The sequence below is a fragment of the Alligator sinensis genome, unplaced genomic scaffold, assembly GCF_000455745.1.
Source record: "Alligator sinensis unplaced genomic scaffold, ASM45574v1 scaffold1000_1, whole genome shotgun sequence".
NCBI lineage: Eukaryota > Metazoa > Chordata > Crocodylia > Alligatoridae > Alligator > Alligator sinensis.
The window spans coordinates 886,181-906,477 of NW_005842478.1; the positions used below are offsets into that span (position 1 = coordinate 886,181).

The window sequence follows — 20,297 nt, forward strand, 5'->3', positions numbered from 1 at the left end:
CTGGTGAATGGAGAGGCAGACACAACTTATTGGTTGCAAAAAACTTTACTCACGCCGCTTGCAATCACGACGCAGGTGGTCCGGTCATCGGAACAACCACACAAGTTGCTCCAGCTGGCGGGGCCCAAGCCAGTTAATCTGTCCGCAATTCGAAGCCGGCGGGGAAAGGGGTACGTCGGGGTTGCGCTCGGTGACGGGAAGAAAGATCGATAGGTGATCAGTCTATCAATCGGCAGCCGCAAGTCAGATAACTTCAGAGGCACTCTGCAGCATGCTCAAAGCTCTTCGACTTGGGCGGAAGTCGCATGGAATTTTAAACGGCCAGCGAGCCAATTACTAGCCGCCACGTGTGAATAATTTAGCACTGGCCAATAGCGGGGCACAAATTTGCATCCGAATAGCGGGAACTCTTTGCACCGTGCATTTCTGTGCTGCAAAGAAGAAATGCATCCTGCAAAGGAAACTGCAAATTGGCGGGAACTCTCCTGCACGCAGGCTCTTAATTGCAGCAGAACACTCTGCCGTGCAAAGGAGCTCTCATGTGGCCAGGAAATTCCATAGTGCCGAGGCACAAAAAATCACTGGGTTGTATCAAGTGGGATTTGCTTATACCCAATACTGTCATCAGATCCTAACTAAAGTAAAGTTAGAGCAAAATGTCACTGGCTTTCCCTTTTCTATAGGCCACTGTCAGGAAGACTGGTAGGATGTAGTCAATGTATAAATGTAACAATGGTGAGGGCAGCTGAGAGGTTCTGAACACCGATCAGAATGGTGATAGATGGACTCCCCAGTTTAACACATGCTAACAAAAACAATCACAATAAAGATTTGTCCTTGTGAGGCAGGGAAGGCCTGAGTGGCCCTTCCAGAGGTCACACTGCCTGAACAGTCTGTGGCAGAGCTAGTATTGCAAACCAGACCTCCAGTCCACATCTCCTGACTCCCAAGTCCTATGGTTCAACCTAAAACACATCCTTCCATGCCACACAGTGGAGTACTTAGTACTCCAGTCCCTGTCACCATGGACCAGCTACTGCAACAGCTTTACAAGGGCCCAGAATTCCACAGGTTAAGCTGGGAGCCAAGGGAAGCTGTTGGTGTCCACCCACCTGGCAGATTCATGGATGAAGTGAGCCACCTACTGATGAGCGGACTGCATAGATACCACTGTATTTAGGGACCTATTTAATTTGTGGTTTTACGGATTTTGTGGAAGCCACAAAATCCAGGGTTGTCTGCAAAATCCATGAAATCAACAAAAAAATGTTTAATAAAAATAAAATCCTGGCTCCTCAGTGGGAGCCAGCAGTCCTCGCTGCTAGAAGGGGAAGGTGCTGGTGGTCCCCTTGTCCTTCCTGCCCCCACCAGGGCCTCTCCGCCAATTAGTGCTGAGAGGCAGGGCTGCACAAAGGGCAACAAGTAATCAACATGGAAGCCACCCCCTTGTCCCTAGAGCTTCTCTGCCAATCAGCACCAAGAAGTAGGGCCACATGAAGAGCAGCCAGCAATCAAGATGGTGACCACCCCCTCATCCCTCCTCTGCCTCAGTGCCTCTCAGCCAATCAGTACCAAGGGGCAGGACCTCTCCACAAATTAGCACCAAAGGGTGGGACCACTGCAAAATGACCAGGGAATTAGAATTTTATGCCACTATCAACCCACCAAAATTGGTAAGTACCCCCATGATTATTTTAGGTAGACCCCTGAACATGCTGTTTTCTGAGCATTGCCAAACAGAATGCCTTAAAGCAAATGAAGCAGGCAGCATTACAATCAACTTACTGCAAGATTCCAACGTAGCCCTCCACAAACAGTTCTTCTTGTACCCCAACACTAAGACATTGGGCTTCATCTTCCCAAGACCAGAAGCCTAAGGTAATAGGTACTTTTCAATGTTAGCATTACTATATACACCCATGTGGAGAAAACTTACCTGAGGCAGGAGAAAGGTGGTGGGATGCTGTGCCAGCAGTTGGCAGCAGCGAAAGTAAAACCGCAGTGGCGGGAGCCACCACGGTCCAAGATCAAAGGGAAAACCCGCGGTGGAGCTGGGAGAAGCCGGGCATGCTTTGTAAAAGCATGCCAAGGGCGATTGGCCAGGTGGCCACCGGGCTAAAAGGCCCAGCAGGAAGGAAGCCGGGGAGACCGAAAGTGGTGTCCCCAACCGGCTTGGAGAGGACCAAGACTCCTGCGGCGAAGAAGACATGGTGGCGCCCCAGAGGGGGAACCACGGAAGGCAAGTCAGGCCAGCGAGGGCCCAACGAGTCACCTACGAGGCTGGCGTGGGCGGAGGCTGGCAACAGCGGTGACTGGGACACCAGCGGAGACAACGAAGACATAGTCTCCATACCCCCAGGGGTCCACGGACCACAGGTTGAAAACTACTGCACTAAACTATACTTTCATCAGCTTTGAGTAAGGGGTTTAGCAAGCATTGCATCATACTAGGCATAGCACCAGGAAGCATTGCTCCTCAGAGACACCCTTCTGAGTCATCTCTCTTCCCTGGCTTACTCCTTGCTCCAGGGTAGGTGATCCTGGCTGGCAGCTTATGTCAGCAGCAAATTCTTCACTCTTCTACATTGTGTTGACCAATGGATAAAGGAAAGTGGAGTCAAAGATCCACCTGTGTGGCACCCAGCAGCTTCAGGGGTGGAGCGGATAGGTGCAGAGCCTTAGATGCAGGTAGCTGGTTTTCAGATGCTAGGGGAGTTTTCATTTCCCTTGAGTCCTTGGGTGGGGGTATACTACAACTCACAAGCCATCCCTGAGCCAATATCACCCGCACCAACAGAACTGATCTGACCTCAATTAAAAGTTTGGAGAACCCCTATGAGAAGCATGAAAGGATTCCTTGATACAATATTAACAGCAGGTGGCAACAGTCCCTTGGTGGTTTGCTACACAGTTTATAGCTTTACCTGCGTAAGTATTTGGACCCCGCTTCTCAAGTTCTCAGCTACCACATCTGTATAGAAAGCCTTGAACTTTCCCTTGATTAGCCATCTTGTATGGCCACCAGAGTTGAGCCTGGATTCTGGCATCTTCTGCTAGCATGGTCCCTTTAATTGAATAGGAGCAAAGGACACAAGACTAACCTTAAGAATCAGGGTGTGTGTGTGTCATGCAGCCCCTTTTTGGCTGGTGTTTTTAAGTTTATCATTACAAAGTTTTGCAGCTTTGCACTCCGGAGTTCTATTTCTAAGAGTCTCTTCAATCGTACAAGAGACCCAGACTGAGCTTCTAGTTGTACAGAAAATTCCCATCAAGCAAACATCCCATTAGTCCTCACTGCAATGAAGAGTACTTAGAATTTGGTGGATTGCGTGTTCCCAGCACCACCCACACTTAGGGCCAGATTGTATTCCTCCTGGTAGGTATCTAAGTGGGCCTAAGCACCCAAGTTCAATTTGATTCCACACTGTTCCGGTCCTGAAAAATCCACTAATGTAGGTATTTTTGTAAACTACCATTGTCTTACCCTTAAGACTGATCCACAGAAAAGCAGCAAGGAGGAAGAGCCACCCACCTTTTGCATTAACTGTTTTTTGGAGACTTGAGCACAGTAGAAGAGTTATACTTATAGCACCTAAGTCCATTTATGGGCCTAATTGCCTAACGGTCTGAACAAAATCTGATCCCTTGTGATTCCTCAGGCCTACAGATACCTATCAGACTTATGTGTTTATACCTATGTATATATACACACATATACACATACACACACACACAAGGGTGATAGGTATCTGCAGGCCTGTGGAGCCACAAGGGGTCAAATGTATATAAAAAGGTGAAAATAGTTGTGAAACCAAAGAGGGTCACACAGGGCCAACCTCTGAAGTCCTGACTCAGGGTCTGACTTAGATTCCCTCTGTGAAGTCAATGGCAAAATATCCTCTATTGATAATGAGAGTCAATCCTTCCTCAGCCAAAGTCTCACTGAAGCCAGGGAAGCTTTTGCTGACAAGGGACTTGGGTAGAAATTGAGAGGAACAGTCAGGATTTGGTCCATAACGTGTACTTTCTTGGTTCTTCTTAGAGACGGAGTTGTATGTGCACAACCTCAGATTCATGTATTGATCTATCTTTGCAAATCCCAGCCTAAGGGATTCACCCAAAGCTGCCCTGAGTCAAAAATTTGACCACAGATGCCCAGCCAGGTGTCTTTATCACAAGATGCTCCTTAACTATACAGAGGATTGATTATACTCCCGTTGATCAGAATCAATGTGACCAACTGTCAGTCTGTTTCACCTCAGGCAAAAAAGAATACATCTGCCCCAGACATTTGATCTGGAAGAGATAAAGTCACTAGAACACACCGTTGTCCTATGATCAGTGTCCCCTCTTTTTAAAAGCAATGTCTGATCTTCACATGGCAGTTAATCTGCAGCAGGAAGCCATTAGCTCATAACATCATTCTTGCCTCTTATCTATCATGCTTAATTAGTTGAGCTATATCCAACCTAAACAGCATTACCTTTATTTTGCCATTTCATGATGCATAAAAAAATACTGTTAACTCACTGGTACATGAGAAAGAACCAGGCTTTTCTATTTTCCTCTGAATTGTCTCCAGACCATCCATCACCTTAATTGTGAGTTTATTCCCTGGCTTCTTTACAAAGAAGTTGTTAGCATACTTCATGGAGCTGTCTGATCTTCCCCTCCCACTAATTAAACAATTTTCTGCTTAAAGAAAACTTTATGGCTTTGAACAATCAAGCTGGTTATGCTGGGAATGTTTTGTCAAAGGGAAGAGTCTGGTATCTTTCCCTGACTGTGTTATGCCTCTGGGTTACTCAGACTTCTTCAAGAAGTATGTTCCACACCTGAACCTTCTCATGTGTCAATGCTTTTTTTCAGTTGCATCCTCATAAAGGGACGCAGCTGTGTAGGTGCCAGAGCACTCAGCTGTGGTAGCAGAACTTCATTTTCGGTGTTCCAACTTACTAAACTTCAGTGGAACAAATCCTGAAATCCCCACACAGGGAGGCTCAAGCTAAAGCAACACTTTAGCCCTGGGGCTTTCAACTCATCTGGGATCCCAGGCCAGATCCTGACTGTGGGGCTCTGCGTGGGCTGGATCCAACCCAGGGCACAGTGGTGGATCCAACCCATGGTGGCAGTGGTGTAGGGTCCAGGGCAGGAGGAGTTCAGGGTCCGGCAGGGGCTGGAGTAGGGGTAGTGCAGGGTCTTGTAGAGGCAGGGGTAGGGGAGGATCTGGCAGCAGTGCAGGAAGTAAAAGCATGCTACAGGTCCAGCAGTGGCAAGGGCTACAGGAGCATAGGATACAGCAGCAGTAGGCCAAGATTGCTGCCAATGTCTATGCCCAATAGGGTCAAAGGACCCAATTTCTGGTGCCCTCCAGTAGCCCAGTGGGTTGGATAGGGAGGCTCTTTGGGCTATGTGTTTGATACCTCTGCTTTAGCCACCAGTGAGTTTTGAACCCAGGACTTTCAGAGTAAACTCCATGATAACAGTGCACTCTTTTAACCACAAACAATATAAGACTCATGTATCTTTATTAGAGGGAAACAAATTGTTGTTGTTTCCCCCAAATGTAGCAGAATGCACTGTAAAATTTGCCCCAGACTGTTTTTCAGGGAACATAACATATTTATTTCCCTTTGCCCCGGCTGCCAAGTACTGAGGGTTGGAATAGCTGTCTCTAGCCCCACCTACCACTGTGGCAAATGCTGCCTTTACTGGGGAGACAAATAGCAGGTACTTCAAGAATAACTCACTATCAGCACGTTCCCACAAATCATCAAGCTGGGGTTTTTGGTGAATGTGCCCACAAAATCCTTCAGGGCTGGACACAAGTTTGGAGGCACAGTTAGAACAAGACACTGAGGTCTAAAGAGAAGAAAAAAAATGCTGGTATTTTACAACAGGAAGTCACTGCTGAGCTGGTAGGAATGCTGTCTGTAGGCCCTACACTGCTAAGAGTCTAGGCAGCATCTTTTAGCAAAGAGGTAGAACTCTGAAGTTTGAGTCCTTCTCTACCAAACTACCAGATTCACCTCTGGTTGCAAACCAGACAGAACTCAGAAGAACAGGCCTCCTTGCAAGGTTTCCTGCACTGAGAGCTCTTCTTCCACTTCTGGCTGCAATCCAGAGATGCAGAAAGGAGTGAGAAGTTAAGCAAAGTTATTCAAGTCCAATAAAGTTTCATTTGGGGCTCCGTTTGCTGATTATTCCTTTGAAGGGCACAACAAGGACTCCTTCATATAAGCAAGTACCACCTGTGCTTGGAGATGAGCTTAGTGCTCTCTCCCCATCAAACTGTACTCTGTTTTCTGGAGGGAAACAAGAGTAACACTTGCCTATAGTTCTTAACATGATCATCCACTTCATTGAGTCCCACCAAATAGTTCAAGGCCATGTTGTATGAACCTGCCTGTACAGACAAGCCCCAGTTCACTTCTGGAGAAGAAGAAACATCTGGAACATATTAATCCATTTTAAAACAGTAAGAGGAAAAATGTTAGCCATGAGCTGTGTTCCCTGCATGTGCTGGTTGGTTACTATTTGGTTGTTCAGGAGACTTGGGTTGTCACACACAGTTTTGTTATTATGGTTCACTCCAAAGAGAAAAGCTGTATATGCCTCAGCTTGTTTAACTGTCTATGTGATGCAAAGTAGAGGGTCTCAGTTCAATTGGCACTGCTCATGTCCACATTATAAAACCCCCTCTCCCAACCAACACCTTGTGGGCAGACCCAGCAGAGAGAGGCCAAGACATTAGATGTGAGGCAGGTTGACAGGACACAACATGGCAGAAATTTGACCTGCTCAGTCCTCTGAGTTCTTAATCTGCTTTTTTCACCAGTGCTGTCATTTAGTTAAGTACAAGGAGACCAATTATACACCAGGCTTTTTGTAGAGCACATACCCTAATAAGAAGACAACAATGCCAATAGCTATCAGAGATGCCCACCAGGTCAGGAGAAACACGATCACGACACATGACAGCACCAAAAAGAGCAGCCCATTGGCTATAATACCTAAATGATGGTCTCCATCCTGTGTGGACAAGACACAAACATATGACTCTCACTTCTGACACCAAATTCTTAACTCAAACATGAGAGAAAAAAGGAGGAGTCCTGCAGCCTTGGAGGAGAGGGAACAGGGCATCCTGTTTATGTGAGATATTCATAGGACCCCCATCACATAAGTAGCCAAGCACCTCACACTCTTGAATATGTTTATCCTTATGCTACCCCTGTTAGACAGTGCAGTTCTTTTGTCCTCCTTGTATAAGTGGACTGAAACTAAATGACTTGCACAGTGTCACACAGGAAGTCCCTGGCAGATCAGGGAATTGTCACGACCCAGTGATTTTGGTGCCTCGGCACTATGGAATTTCCTGGCCACATGAGAGCTCCTTTGCAAGGCAGAGTGTTCTGCTGCAATTGAGAACCCGCGTGTAGGAGAGAGTTCCCGCCAATTTGCAGTTTCCTTTGCAGGATGCATTTCTTCTTTGCAGCACAGAAATGCACGGTGCAAAGAGTTCCCGCTATTCGAATGTAAATTTGTGCCCCGCTATTGGCCAGTGCTAAATTATTCACACGTGGCGGCTAGTAATTGGCTCGCTGGCCGTTTAAAATTCCGCGCGACTTCCGCCCAAGTCGAAGAGCTTTGAGCACGCTGCAGAGTGCCTCTGAAGTTATCTGACTTGCGGCTGCCGATCGATAGACTGATCACCTATCGATCTTTCTTCCCGTCGCCGAGCGCAACCCCAGACGTACCCCTTTCCCCGCCGGCTTCGAATTGCGGACGGATTAACTGGCTTGGGCCCCGCCAGCTGGAACAACTCGCATGGTTGTTCAGATGACCAGACCACCTGCGTTGTGATTGCAAGCGGCGTGAGTAAAGTTTTTTGCAACCGATAAGTTGTGTCTGCCTCTCCATTCACCAGCCTGCCCTAACGTATGACCAATTTCCAACGTAACTCGAATCGGCTCTGGCCGTCCGAGACAGGAATCAGACCCCAGTCTTCCAAATCTAGGCTAGTACCCATAGCAATGGGCTCTTCTTTCTCTGCAAACATAGGGTACAAGGGCAGGAAGAGAGAGAACTTTATAAGATTCAGGACAGGAAATTACTATTGCACCCAACCATCATCACCCAAGATCATCTGGTGTTAGACCTGAAGATACCCCCATTGCCTAATCATCAAGGATCCTCCAAGCCCATCACTAATGTCTTCTTATCCAGTTCTCACACTCTCTTCTTCTGCAAAGAGTTATCACCCACCCTTCTAAAACTGAGACACCTGAAATTACCTCAAGAACAACAAGATGGGTGCAGTGACTGAGACACCCACCTGGTAGCAGACACTCACCTGGTGAGTTAGTAATGGAAGCGTGGAAGCAGCTGAAATTGATGACAGCATATGAGCAGAGGAAGAAGTTGGAGATGATTGGGGCAATAGTGTTCAGTTCAGCTGCAGGATTCAGAAACATGGGCAGATCATTAGCGTCTACCATCCCCTGGCCAGCACAAGTCTTCAAGAATGGGAAATAGGTGAAAAACAAGAAATCAGAGTTCTGGCTGATTGTTCCTTCAGTCAGAAATATTTCCAAGCTTCCAACCTCCTCCTTGCTTATTTATGTGTTTGGAAGGACTGGAAGAAGGCCAATGTGGTGCCTATCTTCAAGAAAGGGAGGAAAGTGGATCCGGCTAACTATAGGCCCATCAGCCTGACTTCTATCCCGGGGAAGATCTTAGAAAAGTTTATTAAAGAGGCCATCCTTAATGGACTGGCCGACGCCAACATCTTAAGGGATAGCCAGCACGGGTTTGTTGCGGGTAGGTCTTGCTTGACCAATCTCATTTCCTTCTACGACCAGGTGACCTATCACCTGGACAAGGGAGAAGAGATTGATGTCATATATCTTGACTTCAAAAAAGCCTTCGATCTGGTGTCCCATGATCGCCTCTTGGAGACACTGGCCAATTGTCGCCTTGGGTCCTCCACGATCCGCTGGCTGGAAAATTGGCTCCGGGGTCGGACCCAGAGGGTAGTAATCGATGGAAGTCACTCATCGTGGTGTCCTGTGACCAGTGGGGTCCCCCAAGGCTCTGTCATTAATTAACATCTTCACAACATCTTCATTAATGATGTGGACACTGGAGTCAGAACCGGACTGGCCAAGTTCGCCGATGACACCAAACTTTGGGGCAAAGCATCCACACCAGAAGACAGGCAGGTTATCCAGGCTGACCTGGACAGGCTCAGCAAGTGGGCGGACGAGAATCTGATGGTGTTCAAGGCTAGAAAAGCGACCAAAACGCTGGCTTGCATCCATAGATGCTTCTCAAGCAAATCCCGGGACGTCATTCTCCCCCTGTACTCGGCCTTAGTGAGGCCGCAGCTGGAGTACTGTGTCCAGTTTTGGGCTCCACAATTCAAAAAGGATGTGGAGAAGCTTGAGAGAGTCCAGAGAAGAGCCACGCGCATGATCAGAGGTCAGGGAAGCAGACCCTACGATGACAGGCTGAGAGCCCTGGGGCTCTTTAGCCTGGAAAAGCGCAGGCTCAGGGGTGATCTGATGGCCACCTACAAGTTTATCAGGGGTGACCACCAGCATCTGGGGGAACGTTTGTTCACCAGAGCGCCCCAAGGGATGACGAGGTCGAATGGTCACAAACTACTTCAAGATCGTTTCAGGCTGGACATAAGGAAGAATTTCTTTACTGTCCGAGCCCCCAAGGTCTGGAACAGCCTGCCACCGGAGGTGGTTCAAGCGCCTTCATTGAACACCTTCAAGATGAAACTGGATGCTTATCTTGCTGGGATCCTATGACCCCAGCTGACTTCCTGCCCTGTGGGCGGGGGGCTGGACTCTGATCTTCCGAGGTCCCTTCCAGCCCTGATGTCTATGAAATCTATGAAATTTCCCCTTGACCCACACAACAAATCATCAGCCCCTTTTGTCCAGACCAAACTTCATTTAGAAAACAGCCCCAGCTTAGTCCTTCTCTGTGTCCTATTGATCTCACTTCCATATGGTGGGAAGGACATTGAGTGGCAAATTGGCAGCTCAAGTTTCAGTACCACGAGAGAAAGAGCCATTGGAAACATTTTACTGAGCTAACCCTATGATTTCCTGATGTTTGACATATCTGTGACCTTCAGAGAACAAGCACTGTGTGGGGTCCTAAGAGTTGGACCCCCAATCTGGGTCCAATCTCCCCTCACATTGGGGTAAATATGAAGGAAGACTCCACCAGACCAGCCAAGTTGTGTGAAACTGCTGGAAGTGAGGGCAGGAGAAGGCTATTCTTTGGTATCAGATTCTCTCTTAAAACCTCTTGCTCACAGAACATGATCCTCCAGGCCATGTAAGAAAAAGCTTAAAAAATGCACTGATTCTGTTTGCAAAGAAATAACCACCTGGCACCAGGCTGATTACTAATCATTCTGTAATGATAAATAGAGGATTACCTTGTGGAAACTGGCACCCTATGGAATCAGAGGTGCTTGCCAATAAGAATTAATCCCAAGGCAATAATGTAGGTCAGCATGTAACCTCTGATTGGCTCATTGTTCTTGCCATAGCCCTTCTCAAAGAAGCCTATGAGAGGGTATAGTTGGCCCTTGCACAGGCACTGTGGAGAGAAATGTATGTTGTCCACAGCTGAGGGCACTGTGGGCTAAGTAGCACCACACAGGACAGGGATTCAGGTTACCTGACTCTATTCTATATGTTATCTGTAATCAAGAAGCACTGTAGGCTAATGGTTACAGTGAGGAGTTGGGCTAATGTTAGAAAACTCACAGACTGGCAATCAGGATGCTACTGGCTGAGCATATAACCTGGGGCTTCCATAGACTTACTCTAGAATTACATGAGTATAAGCAGAATTTGACCACCAACCTAGTGAGGTGCCCACGTCTCATTCAGTTTGGAAAAACTAACTAGTAACTCTAGCTTGCCTTCCAAGTTGGGAGGACAGGGCACAGCTACCATGGATAGCACTGAGGGAGGGCATGTCTCCCTAATTGTCATTGTTAATAAACGCGCAAATGTAATGGGCCAAATTCTGCCTTATGTGCAGTCCCCAGGATATGAAGAGTCTCATGAGGACAACTGAGTGGAGAAACTTGGTCCAGGAGGTTTACACAAATGAAAGCCAAGTCAAGAGGACAGCATGCAAAAATTAGCATTCTGTATGTTCCACAGTTCACAGGCTGGGAGCACAAGGGAATCAGGGAAGATGCACCTCCAGGTACATGATATAGAAGGATCAGGGGTCAAAGGAATAGGACTGTAGAGCTGGTGACATCTAATGACATGCTGCAGGGCTAAGTGTGGTTATGATTGGCCAGTTATACAACTCACAGTGCTGACACTTGGTAGACATTTGGTCTATAATTATAGATACCAGTATTCTCCTAAATTGTCACTGACTTGTATTTATTTTAAACAACCAAGACAACAGAAAGCACTGGATGGTTTTTCTTAGTTCTCCCAGTATTTCCAAGTGCTGCAGACTAACCTGGAAGACTTTGGGCACTGAGACAAGGCAGGCCAGGGCCGACGAAAGGGTGACACTGAAGATCCCAGCTGTGATCAAAGGGGCAAACCCAGATACCATGCTCATACTCTTCAGAAAAACTAGGGCAAATCAAGCCCCTGCTGCATTACATTGGTTTATTTGTTCAGGTTCCTGCCCAAGAGGCACACAGACTCTGACAGCCACTAGTCAGAGTCCAGCTCTTATTTGTGTTACATCCCCAAAACCCTACCTTAAAACATGAAGGATGAAAAGCCAAGCACCAAGAGATAAGGAAATGCTACAATGGAGGGAGTCTGTGCAACCTTAATTCAGCCCCCTCTCTACATCCATTAAGATAGAGTCTTTAATTATGTCATACATCTTTTGCCTCCCATCTGCTTCATCCAGTTTGCAGGATGCTCAGGAGGAGAATCAGGGCTGTGAAGTGAATGTGACTGCTGACTGTAGGAGCCGCATCTTATTTTTTTCACCAGCCTGTCACTTGGTGAAGAGACATTAAACAGTATTTCACTCAGCTGTCCTACCAGCCTTACAGGCCTACTGGCCAAGTGGGGTGTAACTAATACTAATACAGTATTTCTATTATTCAGGGCAATCATACAGATTTAGCTCACTGAAGTCAACCAACTAAGAAAGATCATATCCAGCCATGAACATCTTAGGAGTTCCTGAGCAAAGTAGCTGGACCAATTCAAATGTAGGAGACCATTTTGCTGAACTTACATTCTCAAGAGTGACAGTCACACTACCTGGTAATAATTGCTGAGTCCGAAGTGACAGCTTTGCTTCTGAGCACATTCAGTAAAGTTCCAGCCATAGCCACAAGCTAGTCCCACACAGTCTGGAGAGTCAATGGGAATGGTGTCATTCACACTCCCAGAGGCATCACGTACTATGCAGGCACCTAGGACAGAACAGCTCTATTTCATTTCCCACCTATCTTTTCCAATGTGTTACATAATGCCTATGCATAAATGCCCCAATGCAATACTCACTCCTACTAACCAGTGCTCTTTATTGATCCCAAGTTACTGTTAGCTCCTAGAGCTAACTTGCATTAACATTTGGTTTACAAGAAACTTTTCCCTTTATGCCCACCCCACAGCATGTAGGCATCCACTCAGCACTAAATTAAGCTGCCAAACGTCCTGTCCCAAGGAAAGCACATACTGGGACTACTGTCAAACCTAGGCTGAATTCTTTGGGGGCAGTCATTCTGTGGGTCATTCCAATGTCAGTAGCTGTGAGATTGGTCACCGCGTGCTAGATTGTTCAGCCCTTTGTTGGCAAGAACTTACTCACTCATGAACATAAGCATCGATTGTGGACTCCAAGCCCTAAATCTTCAATATTCAAATCAGGGAACAATTTTTACAGACAGCCTTTAATAAAGGGGTTTTGAGGGCCACTTAACAGTCCCCAAGCCTTTGTAAGTCTCAGCACCATGTCTGTCACCAGTCACCATGGCTTCCTTAGCCATCCTCTAACACCCCATCACCAGCACTTACACAAGTCTTCATGCCGTCACACCTCTACCCTGAAACAGACTGGGTTGTTCAGACATAATGAAGATGTCTGATGCCCAGTGATTCCTGATACCTAATTACCCCATTTCTAACCAAAATGAAAGGAATTAACTGCAGACATTTAATAATATGTTACTTCCCTGCCACTCATATCTGGCACATTACTTACCAATTGTAGCAGAAATTGCCAGATAGGATATTGTAGTCCAGAATATAGTCATCAGAGTGCCTTTGGGAATGGCTACAGCAGGATCCTACCCAAAGGAATCACAGAATCAAACAACTGCTTCTAGGGGTAGCACAAAATCATCCTTAATATTTTCAGCTATGAGACAGCAAGAACAAAACCAAACCAAACCACCACACCTTCATGCAGATAGAATATTACTTTTGTGCTGAACCAAAAGGATTATATTAAAGGAAGAAAATAACTCAGCAACTCCCTCTTTCCAAAGATGAGAGATTTGTTTCTGCATAGAATTTCCATCTGAGGGGAAATGTAGTTATTTCAGCATTGGTTAAGGCTGATAAGTTAGAGTATCAAAAGTCGGGCAGAAGGAGATGTTCCAAAATAACCTTGCACATTTCAGCACATGTATTTCAAATGTTCCTTTAGAAAACTGAAAAATGTCAGTTTCCCAAAGTTAGTTTTGATTCTCTTTTTTCTACTGTGAAGAAAAGCCCAAAAGGCCAGCCTGACACAGTTCCATTCATTCATCTACAGATTAGGAGTATAATGATCATAACCTGTCAACAACTGAAGCTGTGCATTAAACAATCCTTGGTCTGCTATGATGATATAACCATTGAAGAGGAGCAAACTCAGCATATAATTTCATGTGCTCATCTTAATCCCTTTATTTTGACAACATATAGCTCTACTGAATTCAGCAAACCCCCATAGACTTATCTTCAGGGCAGGAATACAAAAATACTGACTTGCCAGACATACAAATCATCATAACTGGTATTCACTGGGCAATTTTAAAAGTGGAAGTTTAAAAGTGCAAAACACACGCATCATCTCTGGCTGATACAAAAGAGGGAAAAGAGCACCTTAATGAGCAAGTTCTAAAAACATTTTGCAAATCTAAAGGTCATGCAACATTTAATGAAGTCTCTTAACATAAATGCTCAAGTGCCCTGGGGGTCTAGTTGTATTGTATAGAGAAGGCCTTTCATCTTATAAACAGATGAGTTACAACAGACACCTAAACATGCATCATTGGTTAAAATAAAGCAACCTTACAATGTTCCAGATGGTCCTAGTTTGTAGGTAGCTCAAAAATTCTGCAAGGACAGTCTCTCTCATTATTTTGAAACTCATGCTCCAGGCAGCAGGTAAAAATGAAGAAACAAAAAAGCTGACCAAACTTTTCCTAACCTCAAAAATAGCTCAGTTTGTTACATGGGAGAAGGTTTATCCCAATCAGTTCAATCATTCCTGTGTGATAAATGGAGGCACCCCAGCATTAACTGAGTTCTGCCTCTTCAGGTTCTCCTCTGGCATCCTTACAATAAGTCTAATGGCCCAATGCTACAGGATGCTTCATGACCTGGTCTCTAAGCCTAAATCCCTGGGTCTCCTCTCATTCAGAACAACAGTTTACAGAAGTATTGCAACTGCCTCTAGAGCCAGCCAAAAACTGTGATTACTTTTTAAATGACTTTTTATAAAATTTACATGAAGTATTTTGAAAAAAAAAGAGTAATCAAACCCAGGTCTGAAAATGGAACCATTCTTCCAAGTAAAATGGGATCTGAACCCCAATTATTCCAGGTCTTGGGCTTACAATATCAAATACCAATTAAGGATGTTTAGCAAACTCTAGAACGTGCCCATGTCTCTTGGTGTCTGACCAGCATAGCCTCAAGCCTGCCAAGAGCAGGGTCCCTTTCCCTTGTGATGTTGTTATCTTGTAGAAATATTAAAACCTACCTTCAAATCACCAGAAACATTGGCTCCAGCCAAGATGCCAGTTGCTGATGAAAAGAAAATAGAAAACAAACCAAAGAAGCTACCATTGGGTCCACGCCAGTCTGGCACAAAGTTTTGGGCAAAAATATCCGCTGAAAAGGAAGGATGAAAATATTCTCATGCCAGGTCACATTTCTTAAAGAGCAGTGACTGAAGTGACAGCCATAGAGACACGCTGCAGTTGAGGTTCAGTTCATTTGTGTTGTGTGTCCTAGTCACTCATGAAAATTACTATGATGAGTCTCTCCCAAACTCCTTTCTACTGGGACCTACCTCTGTAACTGAAGAATCCTTTTGCTTGCTTGCATCAGAGGCGGGAATCACTGTCCCCACTAAGTAATTTATGAAGGAAACCATTATAACTAAGAAGAAGAGCACCTGTGCCTGGGACACCAAAATAATCCAGCTGAATAATCAATTCCCTGCTGAGCCCCTGTTGAGCACTCTGCGTGAGGGCCTAGAGATATTTTGGCAACTCCTATGCAATTCTCAACCATTTTTCTAACTCAGGAGGTATAGATATGTTACCTGAAAGGCCATTCTGCTCTGATGACTACAGAGCATGATCGTTCACCTGAGCTTCTCCTAAATTGCAATGGGGATCTGTCACCTACTATTGGTGAGTGTAAAGGAGGGATGTGTTCTGTGCTTCCCCTCCGCTGCTCCCAAACTTGGACACAGCCAGATCTCAGTCAATTCTTTCGGCTGAGGATAAGGGAAATGTGACTGTTCACAGAGGACAGCAGGTAACTGGACTCAATTGTCCCTTCCAATCTTTTGTTCTTAGAAGCAGCATTTCTGACTGGACTTGGATCTGGGTTACAAGATGCAGCATGGACCCCAAGAAGTGACTAACATGATCTAATCCTTATGTCTCCTCTCACTAGGTTTCCTTGACCAGAGGGCATTTGAGGCCAGTTAAAGAAGTCAAACAGAACAATTAGCATCTAAATAAATGAACCAGGTGAAGGATAATATGGCGGTAAACTGGTTAAGATGACTCAGGGGATATCTGGACCTACAGAAGAGTGAGACGATCACATGCAATTTCAACAGTCCAAAGAAAATAATATATGGAATGATAGGGCCCATGTTTCAGGGCAAAAACTGTTTATCTAAAGAGAGGTCAGGAAGAATTTACCTTGAAGGTAAGAACTGTGTAATTAGTTCTATTATTGGAGAGAAGGTGTGTCTGGCTACATTATTCCCTGAAGCAACTAGCAGTGGAGGCAGTCTGAGCTAAATGGACCATTGTCTGTTGTGGTCGGGACATTCTTAGGTTCTTCCTAACAAGCAAACATTACCTTTGCTTCCCATTCCATTCCAGCCAAAGAAATCCGGAGTAGAACTGTCACCGTAACAATCCCAATGATACAGATGTCATTTGTTGTGTCTACAATGGATGAATTGTATTCCTGAGAAAGGAAACAAAAGTGCCTGCAATTATGGAAGCAGATTTTAAAGCTTATGATCTTAACCATAGAGATAGCACAGGATCCCCAGACTTCTCCCTACCTTACTAGATTTTGCCATTTCTTCTCTTATTACAAATCAACAGAGAATAAATAAGCTAGAAAGAAATACTGAGCAATCATTCTTTTGTTCCAACATTCAATAAATGAAAAGTCATTTCAAGAGGTAGTTACTTTAAATCTAGCCTACAAGGCATTTTCTTAGACTTATATTTTCATTTAAGTTTTATGGGCATAATATTGACTCTGAGTGCAATGGCTGTATTTTAACTATATTACATATGGCACTGTGTAAATAGAGACATACATACAATTTCAGATAGTTTTAAGGAAGCAATTAATAAAATTGCATCTTGGCAACTAAATATACAATTTCCTAAACATCCAGATTTAAAAGTAATGTTTAAAATAGATTTAACATTTAAACAAATATTTTCCATTTCAAATCAAATCAAAATCAACCGAGAAAAGGAATGTGCTACAAGGATCGGTCCTGAAATGGCTTGCATGGGATAAGAGGGCCATTTCCACCTATAACAGCTGTGATGTCCATGAGTGCTGACAGTTGATGTTTGATTATTAAGGATCATTTATTCATTTGGGTAGTAGCTACTAATTGGGACTGCTCATAATTTGTTGTCATCACATATTGGTTCTTGATTAATTACTGATTTGCTTATAGTAGAACACACAATGAGCTAGATACTCTTCAGGCATCCAGGAAGAGGTGGTTTCTGCTCTAAAAAGCTCACACTTCAACAACAGATGGACAGGTAGAGAGCGGCTTAGGGGAAGCTGGAAGAAGAAACACCAAGTTCGTGGTAGGCAATGTGGCAGAAGAAGGCCATTCTGAGGGACTTGAATGCTGAAAGTGCCTTGCAGGTCAGAGGCAGACAATGCATGAAATGACTGTGATTTCTTACCTGGAGCGATACTGTTTCTGCAAAGCCCACTGTGTGCATGGCCACTGCCACAGCATTTGCAAAGGCAAATATAAGACCAATGGAGCTGCCCAGCTCTGGCCCAAGGCTTCTTGAGATGAGGAAATGCGTGCCACCTAACACAAGTGAGAAACACTAAGTGGCTAACATTTTATAGTGCTTGACATGCTCACAGATATTTATGAGCCAAAAAGCACTTTCTTAATTACTATCATCTTAATTACTGATTGTTAACCTCCTTTTTGAAAAGCTAACCAGAGTTTAGCTTTTGAAGTCTCTTATGAAAGGACATACTGGGCATGTCTATACATGCATTTAGGTGCACATTAACTTAATGCTCATTAAGGTGATTTAGTTTTGCACCAGACATGCATGCATTAAAGAGCATTAATGCCATGTGTGTGGACTGACATGGGGCTGAAGTTAGTTTCAAGTCAGTCCATACACAGCGTTGATGGACCTTAATGCACATGTTAATGTGCTTTAGATATTCATGCCTAAATTTGATACCTGTAAAAGCAACCGAAGAATAGCCTAACATCACCATCTTTAAGGTGCATTAAGGGCATGCATTTGTGCCTTAACTCAGGCTAAAGTGCCTTAAATTGGCATGTGCATATGTGCCCATTTTTAACTCCCTGATCACAAACCACTTCTAAATCTTTGTCAAAGGTTTCATATCCTTGTAGAAGCATAGGCACCATACAGAATACCAGTCATGGTCTCATAGGTGATGTATATTGAGATAATACCACCTCCCTTTACTTGCTCAATATTCCTTTTGAACACACGCATAGCCCTTTTGGCCACACCATCATACTGGGAGCTCATGTTTTATGGATTACCTGAATCCCACAGTCTAACACTGAACAATGGGATGAGTGGGGGGGCTGCATGACCTAAGAAGTCTTTTTGGTCTTTTTTCCATGGTGATTTCAGAGTGATTGTGAATTTAGTGGCTAAAGTTAATATTGAAAGTTCTCAGACTGTGAGGGACTAAGAAGACTGTATGAATGCCCAGTGGTGATGAGAGCCCTTCCAAAGAAAACTGGAGGGGCAGGAAACCCGTTGCTATCTGATTTCACTTTGCCGTTTGTGGAGATGGCGGAGATGGACAAACCCATGATGCTGGTCACAGTCACAGGCGTCAAGATGATCAGCCACGTCAGTGCTGCAGAAAAGAAGAGTTAGTTTAACTTCATCACTTAGTAAAGAAAAGAACATTTCCTATAGTGTCCACTTCCACTGACTCAAGTGACTAAACCCACCTTCAGATCCCATCCTTTAACCCACCACTTCTGTAATGCAGTCACAGGCAGGGAGGGGCCATTTTCATTTAGCTTTGTATTGTGTCAAGCATTCTGCTGGGGATCCAGTCTGTGCTAGTAAGAAGAGAGGGAAGATGCACCTACCAATTCCTGCCTGTACAGTGATCCAGGGCAATTGCGAATACAGAATTACTCCCAGATATTCAGCATGCAACGAATATAGAGGGAAAACAGCAGGGATAACCTTATGCAATTGCCTGTAGAACTGACAATACAATGGCACAGAAAAGAACAGGAACTGCCAGCCCATAGCACTGCCCATGGCCCTGCTGGTCCAGAATCTGTCTGTAATCATGAATCAATACCCAGTGTGCTAGGGAAGGCACAAGAAACCTTGAAGTGGCACAACGTGCCTACAGGAGAGTATACTTTTAACCTCTACAGTGAGATGCTGACTTGTGCCCTAAAGCAGGATATTTTCTATCCCCTGCAGGGTTTCTTAAATCTTCTGATCCTTTCATCTATAGCATTAATTCAGTACTCATCAGACTCAGCTCTTAACCAGCATTTTCACCTGCTATTTTCACTTTGAAACTCTTTAAAAAGGACATCAGTGTCATCACTCCTGGTTTACAGAAGGGGAAACTGAAGCAAAGAGGCGTGAACTGACTTGCCCTGAGACACCCAGCAGCAGCACTAGGATGGCAGTAAGCCCAGGTCCTGTCCAGTGCTATAGATGTAGGCCATGCAATTATTTAACTTAGAGAACTGCTATAGCCTCTTCATGGTTAGAAAATAGAGGCACTGACCTTTCTTAAAGTCACATAGGAAGGGAACTGGGGTTACAGTTTAATCACTGCAGTTTCCTTCCTCCCAGAGTATACACTGCCTCCAATACCTTGGGGCATGAACTGCACAAGCTAGCTGTGCATTCTCTAAAAAGAAGAGGTTTCCTTTCATCCTTCTTGAATACATTGCCTTTAGTTCTGTCAAATGTTCTTTTAATTCATGTATCATTAAATAGAGTCAATAGAAACCTCTGATCTGGCTTCCATATTGTGGAATCAGAAAAAATATATGCCTTAAACTTTGACTATTTTAGTTATAAGATGACATAACCGCTTTGTGGAGAATTGCTGGCTCTGTATAGTAAAACAGATAAGAGAAAGTGTTTGTTCTTTGTAACTCCTCTGCAACTGCTTCGCTCACCGCGGCCTTAAAGATAGCAAAAAGTATGTACAACTCTGATTTGCAGGTGCAAGAAGGAGGTTTGTGAACTAACCTCGCCTCCCCCATTAGTTCCCATCCTGATTACAGCAAAGAAATAATGAAATAATATTATAGCCGCTTTTCATGCTAATTTCACTATATGATCACGTGAGTTGTAAGCAACTGTTAAAAAGTATATAAGCCTCCTGATTTTGCTCTTGGGGGGGGACCCCTTCCAAGTGCTTGGGAGATCCATGTCACTTTGGAATCCCCCCCTACAGCTGTAGTTTCTTTTAAATAAAAGCTTCTGCTGACCTGACCCAAAAGTATGCTGCGTGTGTTTCCACGACAATTCCTGGTGCCGT

At 44.7% G+C, this 20,297-nt stretch overlaps 1 protein-coding gene across 1 annotated transcript in view; it reads right to left on the minus strand.

Moving 5' to 3' along the window:
- SLC12A3 (solute carrier family 12 member 3) overlaps positions 1-20,297 on the minus strand; it is a 55,422-nt gene that overhangs the window by 19,952 nt on the left and 15,173 nt on the right. The window contains 20 exon segments of the mRNA XM_006039503.1: positions 1,786-1,816; positions 1,819-1,873; positions 2,925-3,065; positions 5,751-5,862; positions 6,333-6,432; positions 6,879-6,973; positions 6,975-7,032; positions 8,357-8,458; positions 10,503-10,626; positions 11,518-11,625; positions 12,288-12,442; positions 13,234-13,318; positions 15,004-15,134; positions 15,316-15,348; positions 15,351-15,426; positions 16,347-16,457; positions 17,438-17,573; positions 18,533-18,626; positions 18,868-18,918; positions 18,921-18,942. Coding sequence (XP_006039565.1) covers positions 1,786-1,816; positions 1,819-1,873; positions 2,925-3,065; positions 5,751-5,862; positions 6,333-6,432; positions 6,879-6,973; positions 6,975-7,032; positions 8,357-8,458; positions 10,503-10,626; positions 11,518-11,625; positions 12,288-12,442; positions 13,234-13,318; positions 15,004-15,134; positions 15,316-15,348; positions 15,351-15,426; positions 16,347-16,457; positions 17,438-17,573; positions 18,533-18,626; positions 18,868-18,918; positions 18,921-18,942 — 1,820 coding nt within the window.